The sequence below is a fragment of the Rhinatrema bivittatum genome, chromosome 3, assembly GCF_901001135.1.
Source record: "Rhinatrema bivittatum chromosome 3, aRhiBiv1.1, whole genome shotgun sequence".
NCBI classification, from domain to species: Eukaryota; Metazoa; Chordata; class Amphibia; order Gymnophiona; family Rhinatrematidae; genus Rhinatrema; species Rhinatrema bivittatum.
Window position 1 is genome coordinate 14726607 of NC_042617.1, and position 20197 is coordinate 14746803.

Consider the following 20197-nt stretch of genomic DNA (forward strand, 5'->3'; position numbering starts at 1 on the left):
GAAGACGAAGGCCCAGACTCCAGTCCTCTCCCAGCACCGCTTCCACTGATGCCGGACCGGTTCCTGGTCCATCAGGGCTCTTGGGACCGAGACGCCCATTATTCCCCTCGATGCCATCTATGCCGCCAAAATCTTCATTGGTGCCACCGCATTCTCCATCGAGGCCATCGAGGGATCCATCGATGCCAACACGTCCTGCAGTACCAGCTTTTTTTCCTTCCTCGGGATCTCAGTCAGAGACCCCGTATGACCCATGGGAGGATGTTGACACCGACACTTCTTCGGAAGACATACTATCAGAATCATCTCCTCCAGAAGAAAGAACATGGTCTCCCCCAGAAGAACTCTCCTTTGCTAATCTTGTAAAGGAAATGTCAGAGACAATCCCTTTTGACCTGGTCACAGAGGAAGACACACATCATAAAACACTGGAAATCCTTCAATTTGTTGATGCTCCCAAAGAAATTATGGCTATTCCCGTCCACGAGGTACTCTTGGATCTCCAGCATTGTCTATGGGAGTGTTGCGTTCGTGCCTCTTCTCGTCCCTCGCTCCACCCTCTCTACCTGGGATGCAACTCCCTTCGGCTCTGACGGACAGTGCAGCCGCGGCTTCTCTCCGCCTCTTGGTCCTGGTTCCCCCAAGCTGGCCTGACGCTATGGATCCGCTATGTTCCTGATGACGTAAGGGCGCGCGCGCACTCCAGAATTTGTACCAGCAAGGGAGCGAACCTCGGGGGCGTCCCCCCATAGTGACATCATCCATTTGCACTTTAAAAGGTCTTTGTTTGCTAACCTCTAACGAGTTAGCAAAGAACTCCAATGGGACTTGCTTCGGCAGTCCACGATACTTGCAACAACGATCCGAGTCAGCCGGGGAACCCGTCCCTACTGCTCGGCCTTTTCAAACTTACCAGGAGTACCTGCTACATGGGGGCTCCGCTCTCTCTTCCTGATTTCAGATTGCCAGAACACTCGGAAGACTCCTCATTGCCTGGAAGTGATCGCGGACTTGAACACAGTGAGTTCTATTACATAGGAATCGGTACTCACTCCACGGGGGCCTACATTCCTATTGCACTGAAGACTCCCTTCCGTCCAAGATGTTATCGCAGGTACAGAGATCAAGAGTTACATTGGCAAGATTACAGATAGGAACCGGTACTCACTCCACGAGGGCCCATGTTCCTAGAATCTTATACAGACTCTCTTCTACTCTAGAAGCCATTTCATATACAGCAATTGTGAGTTCATATTACAGACAGTTTGTGGGAACCAGTGCTCGCCTATGGCTCCTGTTCCTGAATGTACTGAAGACTCTCTGTGGCATACAGACCATTGCAGACATCTATTATTATAAGTGTACCATCTTGTATCCAGTATACCTTGTCTATTCACTACTTCTAGTCTCTCTCTACGGCTCAGCGACCCAGAGATTATATTCCAGTATTAGAAGGACTTCAGCCTTGCCGGACACAGCGACTCACTACTGCCACCTCCGGTGGTCCAGCTTCCAGTCTAATAAAGAACTATTGTGTTTATCTCCTATTTTAGCCTAGCCAGTGGTTCCTCTCAGGATCTCCTCCTGGGGGCGCTGTCATCTGCCATCGGCCCAAGGATTCACCATTTCCTCCAAGTGGTCATTCCTTTCACTATCCTTGTGGGAGCCAAACACTACAGACCACTAATTCCGCTCACAGAAGTATTATATAGACAGCAACTCCTCTTTCTCTGAGACTTGCCAGCAGCTTATATATATGTACAGATTACTACTAAGTAGCGGGGGTATGATAGATTGCTATCTCAGTAGCGAAGTACATTATACCTATTGTTAGCTCCTCTCCTCAGAAGAGTATCATTATACAAGATTGTCAACTCCTCTTCCTTGGAGAGTTGATCCATAACAGATTGCTACTCATAGTGGATAATACTTTAAAATTGTCGGCTCAGTGTGCTGCAGCAGTCAAAAAAGCAAATAGAATGTTAGGAATTATTAGGAAGGGAATGGTTAATAGAATGGAAAATGTCATAATGCCTCTGTATCGCTCCATGGTGAGACTGCACCTTGAATACTGTGTACAATTCTGGTCGCCGCATCTCAAAAAAGATATAGTTGTGATGGAGAAGGTACAGAGAAGGGCAACCAAAATGATAAAGGGGATGGAACAGCTCCCCTATGAAGAAAGGCTGAAGAGGTTAGGGCTGTTCAGCTTGGAGAAGAGACGGCTGAGGGGGGATATGATAGAGGTCTTTAAGATCATGAGAGGTCTTGAACGAGTAGATGTGACTCGGTTATTTACACTTTTGAATAATAGAAGGACTAGGGGGCATTCCATGAAGTTAGCAAGTAGCACATTTAAGACTAATCGGAGAAAATTATTTTTCACTCAACGCACAATAAAGCTCTGGAATTTGTTGCCAGAGGAGGTGGTTAGTGCAGTTAGTGTAGCTGGGTTCAAAAAAGGTTTGGATAAGTTCTTGGAGGAGAAGTCCATTAATGGCTATTAATCAATTTTACTTAGGGAATAGCCACTGCTATTAATTGCATCAGTAGCATGGGTTCTTCTTAGTGTTTGGGTAATTTCAAGGTTCTTGTGGCCTGGTTTTGGCCTCTGTTGGAAACAGGATGCTGGGCTTGATGGACCCTTGGTCTGACCCTGCATGGCAATTTCTTATGTTCTTATGTTCCTTAGCAGATTGGTAACAGCTTTCTACTTTCTTTCTTTACAGGAGCATCTAACAGCAGTTTGCTAACAGTCCTACAGATAGTTAACTCCTCCCCTCTGGAGGAGCAGGGCATGTCATATCGCTACTCTTTCCCCTTTCAGGAGAACAGCAGAACAGCTGGCCAACTCCATCCTCCTGGCAGAGTGAGCGACAGCAGATTGCTAACTCCTCCCCTCTGGAGAAGGAGAGCGTAACAGATTGCTAATTCCGCCCTCTTGCCGCCGCCGTCTTTAAAGATGGCCACCGCCATCTTAAAGATGGCGCCGGCCATCCAGTGCTCCTACAATGTGACAGGAGCCGGCCAATGGCACGGATACCCTGTCACATGGTAAGGGCAAAGGGCCATCGGCACCATCTTTATGAGTGGCAGCCGATGGCCCGAGAACGGGAGATCGCTCCCGGGACCACCACTAGACCACCAGGTAATTTTAAAATGTTTTGGGGGGCTTGGGAGGGTGGGGGAAGCTAAGGGGTCGTTTTTAAAGGGTCGGGTGGGTTTTTTTTTATCGGGCCATCGGCGCCATTTTTGAGTGGCAGCCAAAATAGCGCCGATGGCCCGAGAGTGGGAGATCGGTCCCCGCGCCCCCACTGGACCACCAGGTAATCGTAAAAAGTTTTGGGGGGGTTTGGGAGGGTGGGGGAAGGTAAGGGGTTAATTTTAAAGGGTCGGGCCTCACTAAAAAAAAAAAAATAACGATGTGAATCAGAACCAATTCCGATTCACATCACCCACATCACCCACGATCAGATTTTTTCCCCCTCTAGCCGAACCCAATCGTTAAGACGATCGGGCACACGATTCACATCTCTATGATTTACCACATGGCGCATACAAAAGAGTATTAGTCCCTTTTTCTATACCACTCCTTTTCTCTTACGCTTTCTAACATACCCTCAGATTCTGGTCCCAGACATCCTCCGCATGGGTACACTTCAGTTTCAATTCGGCGTACCACTTGGGAGTGGGAATGCCCAATTAACAGTTCAACCCCTTCTGAGTCAGCTTACCATGGGTTATCCACTGATTAAGCTGCCTCTATGTTCACTGGTTATGGAATGGGGCCTATATTTAGTACTTACAAGACTCATACGTTTCCAGTTCGAGCCTTTGCATTCCTATAACCTTAACAGTCTGACATGGGAATTTCTTTCCCTCGTAGCCATCACTTCTGCTAACAGGCTCAGTGAGTTACAAGCCCTTGTTGCATACTCACCCGACCCTGCATTCCTCTGTGACATACTTACCCTTATATTCTTCTTAAGGTAGTAGCAGCCTCTCACTTTAATCATAATATAGTCTGCCCACTTTTTCCCAACACCTCTCTCTCACCAGGGCGAGAGGGTTTTCCACTCCTTGGACTGTAAGAGTGCACTTGCATTCTATCTAGACCGCACTACCCTCCAAAGGAATTATACCTAACTCTTTCCTTCTTTGACAAAAGACAAGCTGCGAGTTCAAGTGGGCAAACAGACTCTCTCCAACTGAATAATAATAGTAATGTATGTTGATGGTAGGAAATATATATATTATGAGCCAGAACATCTAGACAAATTCCTGGAGGAATATCGTAGTCAAAAGAGGGAAGATCAAACCTAACCCAAATACATTGGGTATATAGTTAATCCTGCATAACACTTATATTTAGTTTTTTTAGGGAAGTTTTCAATTGTTTTGTCTTATAACTTGCTTAATCTTTCTCCCTAAGTATCTAGTTTAGTACTTTGGAAATAAGGAAGATAGAAAATTAATTAATTGAATTTAATAAGATGTATGTAACAAATATCTTATTTCCTTTGTGAAAGTTCAATTGTATTATTGAATTATGTAATTTGAAAATTCAGAAATAAAAATTAAAAAAAAAAAGGAGAGAATAATCAGAATCAAAATGCTAAGATTCAGTTCCAAATAGCACCTCAAGGGCATTATCAACAATCAAATCAAAGATCTGAGGACCTTATTTTCTTATTGAAAGAGCAATTATATATCCCATCTTAAGCTGCACTCATTTTTCAGTCTTATTGTATCACTCAAACTTAATCATTCAGGATAAACCAAGTTAACAGTCTTCCTTCTGTGTATTACCAATATTTTCTGTAGTTCATAAAATATACAGAAAAGAATCACTGTTGTACCCTACAGTGGAGAGAATCTTTTTGGAGATAAGGTCAACAAAGCAGTAGCTCAAATTAAAAAAATCAGACCCTTTCTTCTTCCATTCCTCATGCAGAAAGTATTGGAATGGGGCTCCAAGGAGACCCTTCCATCCTCCAAGCAGGTATTGTCCTTCCCCCTCGTTCTCGTCAGCAGAAGGAGCCTTGCTCTCATCTCAAGCAGCAGAGAACCAAAAAGCCACAGCCAGCATCCCAGCTAAAATCTGGGTTGGGGTTTTGTCTGCATCCAGAAAGGCATAGCCAGAATAACATTATCCATGCTTAAGAATCTTCCTGTTGGGAGAAGACTGAAGTTTTACATAAATCATTGGCCCATAATAACCACAGGCTCTTGGGTTTTCACCATAATAAGAAATGAATACAGATTATATCTTTCAGAAACTCTGCCAAGTCACTCTCCGAGAAGCTTTGGCTTGCTTCTCAACATCAGGAACTGCTACAAGAAAAGCTCTCCTCATTTTAGAGTTAAATAAGCTAGCAAAGAAGCAGTTCATCAACCTTAGGAAGGAAAATGACTTGAGGATAGATGTCTTCATGCTTATTTAATTCCTTCAACTTCCAGTGGACTCTACAGCTATCATGGTTCAAAAACTCTTCAAGCCCCTGCAGATAAGGATGTGGCAGATGCCAAGATCTTATTTATTAATTTATTTGTTTTTATATACCGGTGTTTGATTTACATATCAAATCAGTTTACATATAACTTGAAGGTGCAGGAAGCAAGGCATTTCCTTTTGTCAGGTACAAAGAACGATTAGAGAAAAGTAACATAATGGAATAACAGTAACATGAGTAAAAAACAGTGTTAATAATGGCAATAATCAGTATTATTAAAAGGAATAAATAGCATAAATAATAGCAATAACAATAAATAACATTAGATATATGGTGTATCGAGGACAGTAACAAGGGAATTATGTTAAATAGATCGTGACGGAGTGGAGGATGTGTATTAGGGGGAGCATAATGGCTGTTGAATGGAGGGATGAGTATTCATTGGTAAGGTGGTTGTAGGTGGTGTTTACCCTGACTGCAAGGTTAGGGCCTGGTTTGGGGTTGGTTCGTGTGTGTTGTTGGAAAAGCTTTGCGGAATAGCCATGTTTAAGATTTTTTTTGAACGATTGGGTGGATGGATCTGTTCTTAGTTCTGTGTGGAGTTTGTTCCTTAGGGTGGGGATGGCAATTGAAAGTGTTCGTTCCCTTGTTGATATCCATTGAGTGGCTTTTGGGGGCGGTGTTTGTAGAAGGCCAGCATTTGAGGAGCGGAGATTCTGTGTAGGTATATGGAGAAAAAGGGGTGTGGACAGCCAGTTGGTTTTGTTGTTGTGGAGGATTTTGTGAATGATGGTTAGAGTCTTGTACTGTATTCTCTGAGGGATGGGCAGCCAGTGTAGATCTTTGAGGATGGGTGTAATGTGTCTGATCTTCTGCTGTTTGTGAGCGCTCTGGCCGCAGCGTTTTGGAGTAGTTTAATGGGTTTGAGGGTGGAGGCTGGGAGACTTAGTAGCAAGGCATTACAGTATTCGAGTTTAGAAAAGAGAGAAGCCTGTAGAACTATTTGAAAGTCTTGTGGGTATAGCAGTGGCTTGAGCTTTCTTAGGATTTGGATTTATGGAATCCATCTTTTGGTAGGTTGTTGATGTCTTTCTTGAAGTTTAATTGGTTGTCTAGCATGATGCCAGGGTTTTTAACTGTAGAGAGTGTTTGGTTTGTAAGAAGTTGTGTGGAGGGGTCAGTGGAGGGTGGTGGGGATGATTTTCTGAATATGTATAGGATTTCAGTCTTGGTGTGTGAGAGTGAGGGATGTGAGAGTAGATGTTTTCTCACAGGACAAGCAGGATGGTAGTCCTCACAAATGGGTGACATCGAGGATGGAGCCCTGTACGGAAAACCTTTCTGTCAAAGTTTCAACAAGCTTTGACTGACACTGGCACACTGGGTGCACTGAGCATGCCCAGCCTGCAATTATCCCTGTGAGCCACAGGTGTCTCCCTCAGTCTTCTTTTTTCCGCTCTGCAGTCAGCATAGCGGTTGGAGCTCTGTGAGGATTTTTTAACTAATTACCTCATGGAAACACTTAACTTTTCACTTCAAAAAACACTTTTCCCTGCACAGGTCTCCCTCCGCGTACGTTTTTACGACACTCGGTGAGTACTAATTCTTATTTTTCGGTCGGTTCCTGTCACTATCTTAAGGCTGTTAACTGACTGAAGCCTTCCCTTCCCCCATTTTTCAGTTAGCTTTAAACAGCTTGCGAGTATCTCTGTGACACTCTGCTTGCTTATGCTAGTGGGGTAGGGATTTTTTCCTTAACTTTAGGACCTCTGTAGCTTCAAGTCCTTCGTTCCCTGGTACCCTCACGCAGTCGATACCCTATCGCTACACCGGGACCCTCCTAAACCGCCCTGGGCTTTTATATGTCATCAGCGCCCCTCCCCCCACGGTGCCCTGATGCCTTTATCCATGTTTTTTGCTTTTCAGTGCTACCAGGCTTTTTCCTCCTACGCACTATTTTTTTCCTTGGGCTTCCTCGGTGCCGTCCCTACCCGGATGCATGCCATTGACGCACACGCTGTTAGTCACTGCCATGCATACTCGGGTCGCCGCCACCGCTGCCCGAGACACTTTTTAACGATCCCAGGGTCACTTCATCGATGCCACCCCCCCTTTTGGGGATGCCATCGATGCCCCATCCTCCCCACCGATGTCCAGCCCTTTTCCATCGGTGGGCATCGGTGCCACATCGATTCGTCGGTGGCCATCGATGCCGGATGGTCCCCATCGGTGGACATCGGTGCCGGATGGTCCCCATCGATGGACATCGGTGCCGGATGGCTTGTCCGTCGATGGCATTGGTGCCGGATGGCCGTCCGTCGATGGCATCGGTGCCGGGTCCTTTTGCATCGATGGACACCGATGCCCAGGTGTTTCATCCATGGGCATCTATGTTAGAATGCATCCATCGAGGGCAGTCGATGCTAGGCTGCTCCCATCGGTGAAATTCGATGCCCAGGTGGGTCCCATCGGTGGGTATCCATGCCGGCTCGATTCCGTGGATGGGCGTTGATGCCAATGCCAGCCTTATGGCTGGCATCGATGCCCATGCCGATTCCAGGACTGGCGTTGATGCCGGGATGGAATTCATCGACTGGGAGATCCATGCCATCGATTCCATACGTGTCCATATCGATGCCACCGACACACGTGTCTGGGGCACCGATGCCATGTACACTTGGAAATCTGAGTCTGTCCAAATCGATACCGTCAACGTCTGTGGCCCTATAGTTGATGCCCGTGGCCATGCCACAAACGGCATAAATGCCCGCCTCCATGCATCGATGCCCTCGACACCTCCGTTTTCCTTCGGTGTCCTTGACGCCCTATTGATTCGACTTCGACTCAGTCGATGCCGGTATCTTTTTCAATAACGGCAATGTTTTTCGATTATTCGATTCCACATCGTTTCAAAGATACCTATGCCACTGCTGTCAGTGCCCGTCACTGTCATCATTCTCCTGGCCAGTCATCGACGATTTTTCATACCCATTTTGATGATATCCTCGAAGCCCCTTAGGTTGCCTTCAATATCGTCAATACCGACATAGCACCGCCACATAATACCCTCGCCTCCTCACATTGCTCCACGCTTTGGGTTCTTTTTTAAGCCCCGTATTAGCTTAAGACACTCCATTGTGTCAGGAGCAGAGCAGGCGTGCTGACAGTTCGTCATCGATCGCCTTCCAGGACGACGAGGGCTTCCATCTCGGCGCTGGGGAAAGACCGGGCCGAGCACCGTGGCACCCATCATCGCCGACATCGTGATCGTCCGCCGCTGACGCCATCCAGCACATCAGTGCCATCCTTCTCCAGGCTGGACAACGCTCGGGCAGAGCGACATCACCACTGCCATCAGCACTGTTCCTACAGTTTTGGCAGTCCTTGGTGATCCAGAACTTTCGGATCCAGGTCCAACAGCTTCTGCATTGGCGTCACGACACATCGAGCCGCTGTGACGAGGGAAGGGAACATGAGTTCCGTTAGGGCTCCTCTGTTCCTGGCGTGCCCCACCGTCAAGTGGTGTGGGACTATGGCCATCTGTTACACTTAGCAGTCTAAACGCCACTCACGCCTGGCCTGTCTCCTCTGTACCTGTGCCACCATACCGGGTTTCAGAGCGAGATGGACGTTTACGTCCCCGGCCTTACCCTCGAGGACTCCGGAGACCGTCGGGGTCAACAATCTTCACCGGCTCGTCTTGCGGCGATCTACGTCGGATGGTAAGTACCCGCTTCGGCGGCATTCCCATAGAGTTGTGTTCTCCCATTCGGACCGTGGTTCGAAAAGTTCTGGGTCATGTGCCTTTTAGAACTGTATTAGTGTCACATATCGCTATGTTAGCTATGTTAGCCACAATATCAGGAGAACCCCTCTATCTTCTTGGGATTGCAGCAGGGCTTCTTCTCTTGTCAGTAACAAGTCCCTGTGCCGACCAATGCTCTGACTCTTGGTTCCCTCCCAACCAAGGTCCAGCTGCATTGGCTGATCTGCTAAACATGAGATTCAGCAACCATTGCCCCATGTACAAGTCCACCTTGAGGCCTGGCCACAGGTCTCAGTGTCTCCTTGTACAGCATACAGAAATGCGGGTACCACTTACCGCTCACACACCTGCAGGAGCCTACATGATATCCTCCATTGGGACACCTCCTGGTCTCCCATCTGGTCAGATATCAGAGCGGCCACCCCACCTTGTACCAAAGTCCCGGTACACTCCCCCAGGCGCTATGAAGTGCAGAGGGGAGAAGGGAGGGGGGTTGGGGAGTTTTAATTGCACTATTCTTTCTTTTAACAGAAAATAGTTACTCTCCGCACATACTGGACCTAAGAAAATCCAACTTTCTTTAGACGTCACAGGTACAATGGTATCTTTGGTTACCATCACTCCATACTGCAGTAAGTACATTATTTTAATGTTTCTATGTGCTTTATGGTGAGTCAACATTACAACCCCAAGCTCTGCCGCTGGCACCAGCTTCGGTAAGTGAACTGTCTCTTGCATCACTGTTGGTGAATGCTGTTTTCTCTGCGGAGTGTAACATCATTCACTTTCCTTGCATAGACTACTGCTAACCACTTTCAGTACATGCAAGGAGCTCTCACTTTTTTCAGGACTCACTATACATTTACTAACTGGGATTACTGTCACTGCCATAAATCCCTTCTGTAACACTTCTGGACACCACAGTCTTAAGACCCTCTTGTCCAGCATGCGCACAGACATTCTGATACATTGTTATATGTCCCAGCGTATATTTTCCATAACCTCAGCCTTTCAACTTTTCATGGTTGGGCTATGGGGTTTCTTCCCACTATGCATTTTTCTCATAATTCAAAACTGCTATGGGTTATATTCAGTGACATTCTATACTCAATGGACCTAAGTGGTTTCATTGCTTTCGTCCCTGATTCTTATCCCAGTTCGAACTAGGACCTAGTCTCCTTCGACTCATGCTCGCAATTCCTTAGGGTTATAAAGTTTCTCCTGAAAGCTGTCAACCCATTATGCATCTATTGCACTCCAGCATAGTTTCTCATAAACGTCCTGGACGTTGCACCCATGAGTTATGCCCTTATGCCTTCCAATACTGCTTTTGCAACAATTCTTTGTGCATACAGACAGACAGCATAGGGACAATGTGCTTTCCAACTCATAAGCACGCACAACCTCTTAGCTGCTCTGCTAGACAGCTGCGCAGCTCTACCCTTGGCCCTTGTTCACTTCATGCATCCTTGGGCCACATATCTAAGAGATTTAATGAACGCTCTATCTGACCTTCTCCACGTAGGTTCTATCCTCTCGAATGGTCTCAATTACATGTGTACAGGGCAAATCTTTTAACGCTGAGTTTAACTAAACTTTCCTCTGCGTCTGCATCATTCCATACGATGCACAGGTTCTGCTCCCTACACATGTTTCCTATGCGTTCCCTTAGATGCCTTTTCTTCCATCAAAGGCCTCTTCAATATATCTCTTCTGCTGCCTCTCGTAGCCAGCATTCTTCTAATGTTGAACTGGGATGGGGTTCAGTATTCTTTTCCCCACTCCCTGACTGAGATCAGTATGCTTCCCATACTTCTCAATCCATCATATCAGTAACCTTTTATTCCCTCACCAGTCAGTCCCAAATCATAGACTTACTGATGTTCTTAGGTTCTGGTAGCGTCACAAAACCTTCTAAACATAAATCTTGCCGTTTAATATGGCAGGCTTTACCTCCTGACGCTAAAAAAAAAAAAAAAAAAAAAAAAAAAAAAGAGGTATTACCCCTTTTACTTTTCCACCATTTTTTCTTACTCCCTCGGATTCTGTTCTCCAGACATCCTCCACATAGATACACCTTTCTCTTAGGAGGTGTATCGTTTTGGGAGTTGGGTTCCCGTTTTCGGTAATCCTCTCTGAGTCGGCTTACCATGGATTATCCACTGATCAAGCCGCCTCTATTTCTCTAATCACGGAATGAACATATATATTCTCCTTATAAGTCTCATACATTCTACGTTTGAGCCTTTCCATTCCTCTCTTCCACAGTTTGGCAAGGGAACTTCTTTCCCTCTTAATGTCATTCCTGCCAGCAGGGTCCGTGAGTTATGCACTCTTTCCATACTCACCTGACTCCGTTCCTCTGCCACTGAGTAGTTCTACGCATTCAACTTTCTATCCTTTTCAGGTAGATGTTGTATCTCCTTTCCTCAGGAAATACTCTATTAATTTTTCCTAACCTCTCTCTCTCGCCCTAGGGAGAGACTGGGTTTTCCACATTCCTGGACAGTAATGCTGCGCTTACATTCTATCTACATTGCACTGCATTCCATGTGAATTCCACTTGACTCTTTCCTTCATGCAAGGGTCAAGCTGCTACTTCCAGTGGCCACACAGACCTAATCCTTCTGATTAAGTGGTCTATATTTCCTTTCCTACCAACAAGCAGACATTTCACTACAACACTGTGGGTATCCACATACTGTTGTGTCCGTCTTAGCCTTAACAGCTTCCCTTTGGTTACTGCTGCTTGTACTTTTTTATCAGGTTGCAGCCTGGAGTCCTCTCCATACCTTCGCAGCCTATTATTGCTTACATTTGACTAGCCGGCATGCTCCATGTTTGGCCAGTCCGCCTACTCTTACTTTTTTCAATTCACTACCCAACATCCTTCCACGAACCCATTATGGTGTTGCGGATGCCCTCCGTTCCCATTTCCACCTCAGTCGTTACGCCTTTGCGCATCTGCGGTGTATCTGGTGCATTCCCGGGCATCCTCAGCTCGGTACTCACCCATTTGTGAGGACTACCATCCTGCTTGTCCTGTGAGAAAGCAAATGTTGCTTACCTGATGTAACAGGTGTTCTCACAGGACAGCAGGATGTTAGTCCTCACGAAACCCGCCCGCCACCCCGCGGAGTTGGGTCTGTATACTTTTATTTTAGTTTCGCTTGCGCTTTTTAGCTATAAGACGAGACTGAGGGAGACACCTGTGGCTCACAGGGATAATTGCAGGCTGGGCATGCTCAGTGCACCCAGTGTGCCAGTGTCAGTCAAAGCTTGTTGAAACTTTGACAGAAAAGTTTTCCGTACAGGGCTCCATCCTCGATGTCACCCATTTGTGAGGACTAACATCCTGCTGTCCTGTGAGAACACCTGTTACATCAGGTAAGCAACATTTGCTTTATTGGTGATAGGTGAGAGTTCCATCACTCTAGGGTGTGTTTGATGGAGTCTTTGATTGGGAGTAGGATTTGCACATCGTCTTCATATATGTAGTGTAACAGTCTTGTTTCATTAAGAAGTTTGCACAGTGGGGTCATGTAAATGTTGAACAATGTGGAGGATAGGGATGACCCTTGTGATACTCTGTGGGGGAGGGGGATTTGCTTGGATTCAGTGTCATTGAATTTGGCCTTGTATGACCTGTTGGAGAGGTAGGATTTAAACCAGCTGAGCGTTGTGACTTGAAATCCGATTTCCTTTAGTCTGTGTATTAACATTTTGTGATTGATGGTATCAAATGCAGCTGATATGTCAAGGAGGATGAGTAAGTAGGAAATGTTACAGTCCAGTCCTCTGAGGATTGTGTCTGAGAGGGAGAGAAGTAGTGTTTCAGTGCTGAGGGAAGTTCTGAAATCGTGTTGGGCGGGGAAGAGAATATTGTGGGAGTCCAGGTGTTCAATGAGTTGACAATTTACAATTTTTTCGAGGATCTTGGCTATGAAGGGTGGGTTCGATATTGGTCTGAAGTTTGCTAGATCAGTTTCATCAAGATGAGGTTTTTTGAGTATAGGTTTGATGATGGCACATTTTAGGTTATCGGGGAAGATGCCTTGTTGAGTGAGAGGTTGATTATGGTTGCTATTGGTTTGGCTATGTGGTTCAGTATTTGTTTAAGGAATTTTATAGGAATTGGGTCAATGGGATGAGCTGCAGGATTGATGTTTTGTATGATTGATTCAATTTCAGTTGATGCAACATGATCAAAATGAGTTCATTTGTTGTTATTTGTGTGTGGTTCTGTTGTAGCCTCGATGTTTGGGTTGGGGGTTTTTTGCTATTAGATTTAGTATTTTGTTATTGAAGAATTGGGCTAGGTGGTCGCTGGTGTTTGTCTGATTGGCTGTTCTGAGTGAGTTTTGGATTGGTTGAGAAAGATTGCTGACATAAGTGAAGAGGGTTCTTGGGTTGTATTGGTGGTTGTGAATTTTGACAGCGTAGTAATTGCGTTTGGCTTTGTCTATGTCGGTTTTGTAGATGTATAGTATGGTCTTGAAGCTGTCTTTTAGCTGGGGAGTGGGTTTTCGTCTCCATTTCTTTTCGGCTTGTCTTAAAAGGAGTTTGGTCTTCCTCAGTTCGGGGGTGTACCATGGTGCTTTCTGCTTGGTGGATGGTTTGAGTTCTTGAGTTTTATCTTCTGATGGCCCAGAAGCTGAACTTATAATACAGAGTCCCAGTTTCCCCTTTCTTTGTGGTGGTCGAGTCAGCACTCTGTAAGCACACACATGAACATTCCAATGCACTTCTTTGGAATGATGCAAAAGCTTAGTATGTGCTTGGGAAAAAAATATTCAAGAGATCCATACTGAATGCACGGATTGTGGCTCACCAGCTCTATGAGGTGCAGTATTTGCATGAATATGTGAAAGCCTTTGATATGCAGACTTCTGTTAAGCAGTGGAGGACATGGAGAAATGTGAAAAATACCTCATTCATTCCACTTACAATGCTTTTGATTTTGGGGTTGATTTTAAGACTCACGCACACTCATCCATGTGCGTGTGGTTCCTGGTGCACACACATGGATGCGCCAATTTTATAACATGCGCATGCCAGGAATCATGTGCACATGGATGTGAGCGCGCAGGTCTTAAAATTGATGCCAAAATGAAAAGCATTTAAGTGGAATGAATGAGATATTTTTCACATTTCTCCATGTCCTTTTAAAATCCACATGCACATGTGCGGGTGGCCCACGACTCGCGTGTGCAGGGGAGAGGATTTTAAAACCTATTAGTGGCAACACAATTAGGCCTCTACCAGTTCCCTCTCAGTCCGCTCCAATTAAGGAGCGGATTGGGAGAGAACTGTCCTGTGCCTAACCTTACTCTTCCTACCTCTTCCCCTCTCCTCCCCGACCCCTACCCCCTACCTAACTTCTACAGTTTTTTAAATTTTTTACCTTGCTGCTCCTCTGGAGCAGCACTAGATTTCGCGGGCTGGCCAGCTGCCAGCACACGCTTCCCTGGGACAGCATCGAATGGGGCTGACCCAGCCTGCCCCCTGCCTCTCCCTGCTCAGACTCCGTCCCCGCCCCTTCTGAGAGGCCCAGCACTTGTGCACATATTGGTGGTTATGAACGTGGCCATGCCCTTTAGAAAATGCAATTGGCATGCGCAGGGCCCAGCCACGCGCATAACCGCTTGTATTTGCGCATGCAGGCCTCTGAAAATTTGGTCGATAGTGGCTAAGATTTTGGCTGCTTCCATTGGTGCTTGAAGGCTCACATGGCTACAAGTGAGTGACCTTTGAAAAGATGTGCATGATCATCTCATAGATGTTCCTTGCACAGGGGACAACTTATTCAGAAACAAAGTTCATGAGATGGTGGTTTTAATTAAGGAGTATCAATCCACCTTACAATTATTATCAGCTGCTGCAGGGGACCAACCAGATGCTTAGTTAGTAATTTTCCTACAAGCTTCCATTTTTCCATTCTTTTCAGCATCATCAGATTCCTACCACTCTTCAGTACCAGCAGCTACCTGTTGCACTCATCGGTCACAGACGGCTGCGACCTCTGTTGCTCACCTCCTTTTTGCCTGCACCAGTAATTCTCAGACAATTGGCGACCTCTGCCTCTGCATGCCACTGTCCTCAGCGTTCCTGGGATGGCGTGGGCAATCCCATCTGCCATCTTGAATCGGGGATTACCTAAGGCACACGTACAGTGCCAGGCCCCATCTTATACACGTCATGGCGGGAACCTCAGGGGCGTCTCCTCTGTATGACGTCATCTGCCTGCATGTATTTGAATCAGCCGGACTAAGCTACTTACAAGTTAGCAAGGACTTCCTTCCTGCTGATTTCTGCTCCTTTGGAGAAGTTTTACTTCACTATGCTGAACTCGTTCTTGATCCAGAGACTCGAACGCTTTAGGTACCCACTCCTCGGGGGCCTTGTCACGTTCTGGCTATCCACTCCTCGGAGGGCCTTCCTGCCTGGAGTTTCTCTTCATTCTCTCTGGGCTTGTCTGGTTCAGTCTTGTGACTTCTCTACCTTCAGCTGATGGAACCTCCGGCGTACCCCGTGCTTCGGGCCACTACCGTGTTCGCCTCAGCAACCTTCCTTGCACATTTCAGAGTGAGTACCATCTGCTATTCAGCTCTACTGACCTCCTGCTCTTCTATCAACATTCTCCTGTGATTCTTGGTGACTCCACACCACGGGCCACTACTGGATCTAGATGGAGACGTTAATTTAATAAAAGGTACAACAAATGAAAACAATCCCTTCAAAACATACAAAAGTTACAACAAAAAATAGAAGAGAAAAATTACATTTCACTATTTTATTATAATAATTTTAAAGATAAATTTGAATAAATTTAAATACAACAAAGTATACAGTTACATACAATGCCATATGGAACATAATAAGAATTAAAACTTCCAAACACATACATTCTAGAAAACACCAATAATCCAAAACAATTTAACACATTAAAAAATCACATTCATAACCCAACCTACACATGCATACACTGCTTTGAATCTTCTTTGTATGAGAACATCCTTTCAATAGTGGATATATCTGGAGTTTCTAAATGTGGACCTGTTGTGCATTCCGCCGCATCAAGTGACTCTGTCTACCGATGCTTCCACCAAGGGTGGGGGATGCACATTAGTATGTTGTGGATCCAAGGATCATGGCCCCCAGCAGAGAGTCATCTGCAAATCAAACACCTGTAACTATGAGCTATCTACTATGCTCTATGGGCTTTCTCTCACTTTCTTTCAGGAAAGAAAATCTTGATCCATATGGACAACCAAATAGCCATGTACTACATAAGCAAGTAAGGAGAACAGGGTTTTCCATAGACAGCAGGATGAATAACCATATTAAATACCTACCCACCTCCCTGAAGAATCTATTACCTCATTAAAGTTTAGGCTCTAGAAGAGCCGGAAAGGCCCACAAAGCAGTGTGTGCATACGATAACTCCTATGATTGCTCAGCAACTTCTTTATTGATCTCTGGCTCTGGGTCCATGTCAGCAACATTGGATGATGTCACATATGTGTTATGGTTATTTCATTCTTCTATCTAGTGTCTACAGCAAACTCTGTTTTACAGGTAAGCAATCTTGTTTTCTCTCTATAATCTGTCTTTGTCTGTCTATCTGTACATATGTCTATGTAAAACAAAAATTACGAAAAACTACTGCTGCTTATAAAAATCATGTTATATATTGGTTACAGTTTTTGAAAGAAAGCTGATATTAGAGCAATAAGATGCATCATCTTACAATGCTTATATTACACATTTTGTAATCCACTGTATTTTGTTTTATAAAATATATTGTCTCAGGATTCTTCAATAATATCTTACTGTTAAAAATTTGTAGCAGAATCACCACCCTATTTAACCATTCTTTCTGAATTTATTTAACAGACTTACACCAAAGAATTGGCAGATACAATGAACCACAAAAGCATGCTAATAGAAGATGCTGTCAAGGAATTAACAAGTATATTTGATACTATTTATGATGCTAAGGATGCTAGGAAAATTAGGAAAAATTATATACCAACAGGTAATCATAATTTGAACATTATACCATATATTACACAATGTTTCATGATCTGTGTGTGAAATGGTCCACAACAGAAATGTGCTTACATAGCGGAAGAATGTCTAATGGTGATCCCAATTAAAAAAAAATCATTATCCATTGGCTGATGTGCTTTATTCTCCCAGGACAAGCAGGATGGTAGTCCTCACATATGGGTGACATCATCAGATGGAGCCCTGTCACGGAATACTTTTGTCAAAGTTTCTAGAACTTTGACTGGCACACTGAGCATGCCCAGCATGCCACTAACTCTGTAGCCACCAGGGGTCCCCTTCAGTCTCTTTTTTTCTGCGCAGCAGTTGCGTTGCGGTTTAGGAGCTCTGTGAGAAATTTCTCACAACTTTCCTCAAGTTTAACTTCTTAAAAAATCCCTCACCAGGGTCCCCCATCGTGTTCCGTTCCCTCCAATGCTCAGTAGGTGTTTTCCTCGTACTTGCGGTTGGTTCCCGGCAGCTTACCACCTCGGTGTCCGACGGTCACCGACCGCGCGCCTGCCATTTTTTGGCATGGCGACCGGGTTTAGGAAATGCCCCAAGTGTCCGAGGACTATGTCCATAATGGACCCTCATAATGTTTGCGTTTTGTGCTTAGGCCCCTCGCACGACATCCATCGATGCCCCAGTTGAGCACAAATGCCTCTAAAGGGCATCGCGCTCATCTGGATAAGATGGAGCATTTGTTTGCTTCAAAACCTTCTGCTCCATCAATGCCAGTTCAAGTGCCACCGACTGGAGAGGGTCTATAGACCTCGGAGACACCCCGCCAGGAACATTGTGGAGCGGGTGACCGTCTGTCACCGACACCTTTGAAGACATCAGTGTTATCGTCCTCAGTGCCAGAGAAGGACCAGACTGAGCACCGATCACTGAGGGAAACACCGGCACCGATGGGCGTCCCCGACCGGTGCCGGCACCAATATCGCAGCGGCATTGAGTTCCATCGAGCCGTCTGCAAAGAGAGCCCGGGCAGAGGAGCCCTCATCCTTCTCTGGACCCAGGGACTCCTAAGTGTTCCCCACCGATAACTGGTGCTGGGCACCAAGCCTCCACGGGCCCCCATGCAAGCTCCAGTAACACCTAGTCTGTCTCCTACCCCAGTTGCTGTGCCATCCATGCCGGCTTTTCGGGAGTAATTGGACCACATGGTCCAAGAGGCAGTGCTGAATCTCTTACAAGACTTCCAATCACCACAGTGCCAACCCCCATACCGGCCTCGTATCCGGCTCCCTCGATGTTTGCACCGCTCCTTGAGCTCCTCGACACGCTCATCGGTGCCTTACCGACCTAACCTGTGCCACCGGACACGCTAACACCGAGTCATCCATCAAGGCCTCCGCAGGTCCTAATTCCAAAACTGGGTTCCTTGGAGGAGGAAGAATCGATTTCCGGCCAGATCCCTCCACGGAAACCACTGATGCTGGAGCCCATTCCAGGTCCATCGGGGTTATCGGTGCCCAAGTGCATCTCATCTGCTCCGGTGCCCTTGATGCCAGCACTGATTCCATCTATGCCAGTGCCACATCCATCGATGTCTTCTCGCCCTCTCGGCTTTGGCATACTTCCTTCCTCAGGAAGCCCACCGGGAGAAGGGGAAAGCCCCTAAAATCCATGGGAAGATGCATCCTCATATGATTCTTCACAAGCTTCCGAGGACTTGCTCTCAGAGCCTTCACCCCCAGAAGAAAGGCAAAGATCTCCTCTGGAAGACCTCTCCTTTGAAAGTTTTTGCCTCAAGATGTTGGAGGTCTTACAGTTCGTAGATGCTCCAAAAGAGATAATGGAAATACAAGTGCATGAAGTTCTTCTTGACCTCTTGCACTGCCTGTGGGACCATCCAGGGACTGTACCTCCAGTCAACAGAAAGACAGATGCTACGTACCTGGTCAAACAAGCCCCAGGTTTTCAAAAAAGTCAGCTGCCCCACCATTCTAGTTGTGGAATCAGTTCAGAAAAAGGCTAAATGATCGTGTTCACATTCTTCTGCTCCTCCTGGTAAGGAACAGAAGGCATTAGATGCATTGGGACGAAGAGTTTTCCAAGGGTCCATGTTGATAGCGCGAATAGCAACATATCAATTATACATGATCCAATATAATAGAAATCTCTGAAAAAAGTCCAGGAATTTGCGGAGACATTACCACAGCAACAACAAGAGACCTTGACCTCCATCCTACAAAAAGGATTAGAAGCAGGCAAACATGAGGTCAGAGCTGCCTACGATTCTTTTGAAACAGCATTCAGAGTCTCGGCAGCAGGCATCAGTGCTAGGCGTTGGGCCTGGTTCAAGGCCTCAGAATTACACCCGGAAGTGCAGGACAACTTGCAGATCTACCCTGTACAGGAGACAACCTGTTCAGGGACAAGATCCAGGATGCAATGGCCCAGTTAAAAGACCATCATGAGACTCTGCGTCAGTTGTCAACTGTCTCCCCAGATGTTCCCTCTGTAGCCCGCAGAGGCACACGTAGGGACACCAGGAAACAATTCTTCAGGCCACACAGATATTACCCTCCTGCATCCCATGCACGACCAGCTTGGGCACCTCAGAGTGGACATGCACGCCAAGCAAGAACACCTAGACCACAAACTCCTCCACAATCTGGAGTTGTGGGTGGATTTTGACTCCTTTCCAGAGAACAGCAGCCATTCTCTAGTGGGGGGGGGGGGGGGGGCTGCCTTTGCCACTTTGCAACAAATTGGCACCCAATTACCACGGACCAGTGGGTATTATCCATCATAACCCACGGTTACCGTCTAAATTTTTCAAAAATATCCGGTCTTCCTACTCAATCCATTCTGGAACTGGGACGATCACATAGAAATACTCAAGTCAGAGCTCTTGGCCCTTCTGTTGGCCAGAGCTCTGGAACCGGTTCCACCGAATCAGCAGGGGAAAGGGTTC

The 20197-nt window shown here is 46.1% G+C and overlaps 1 protein-coding gene across 1 annotated transcript in view; it reads left to right on the forward strand.

Annotated features, from left to right (window-relative positions):
* Positions 1–20197, forward strand: part of DNAH8 (dynein axonemal heavy chain 8) — a 1926251-nt gene that overhangs the window by 627711 nt on the left and 1278343 nt on the right. The window contains 1 exon segment of the mRNA XM_029592920.1: positions 17116–17257. Within this exon segment, the coding sequence (XP_029448780.1) occupies positions 17116–17257 (142 nt within the window).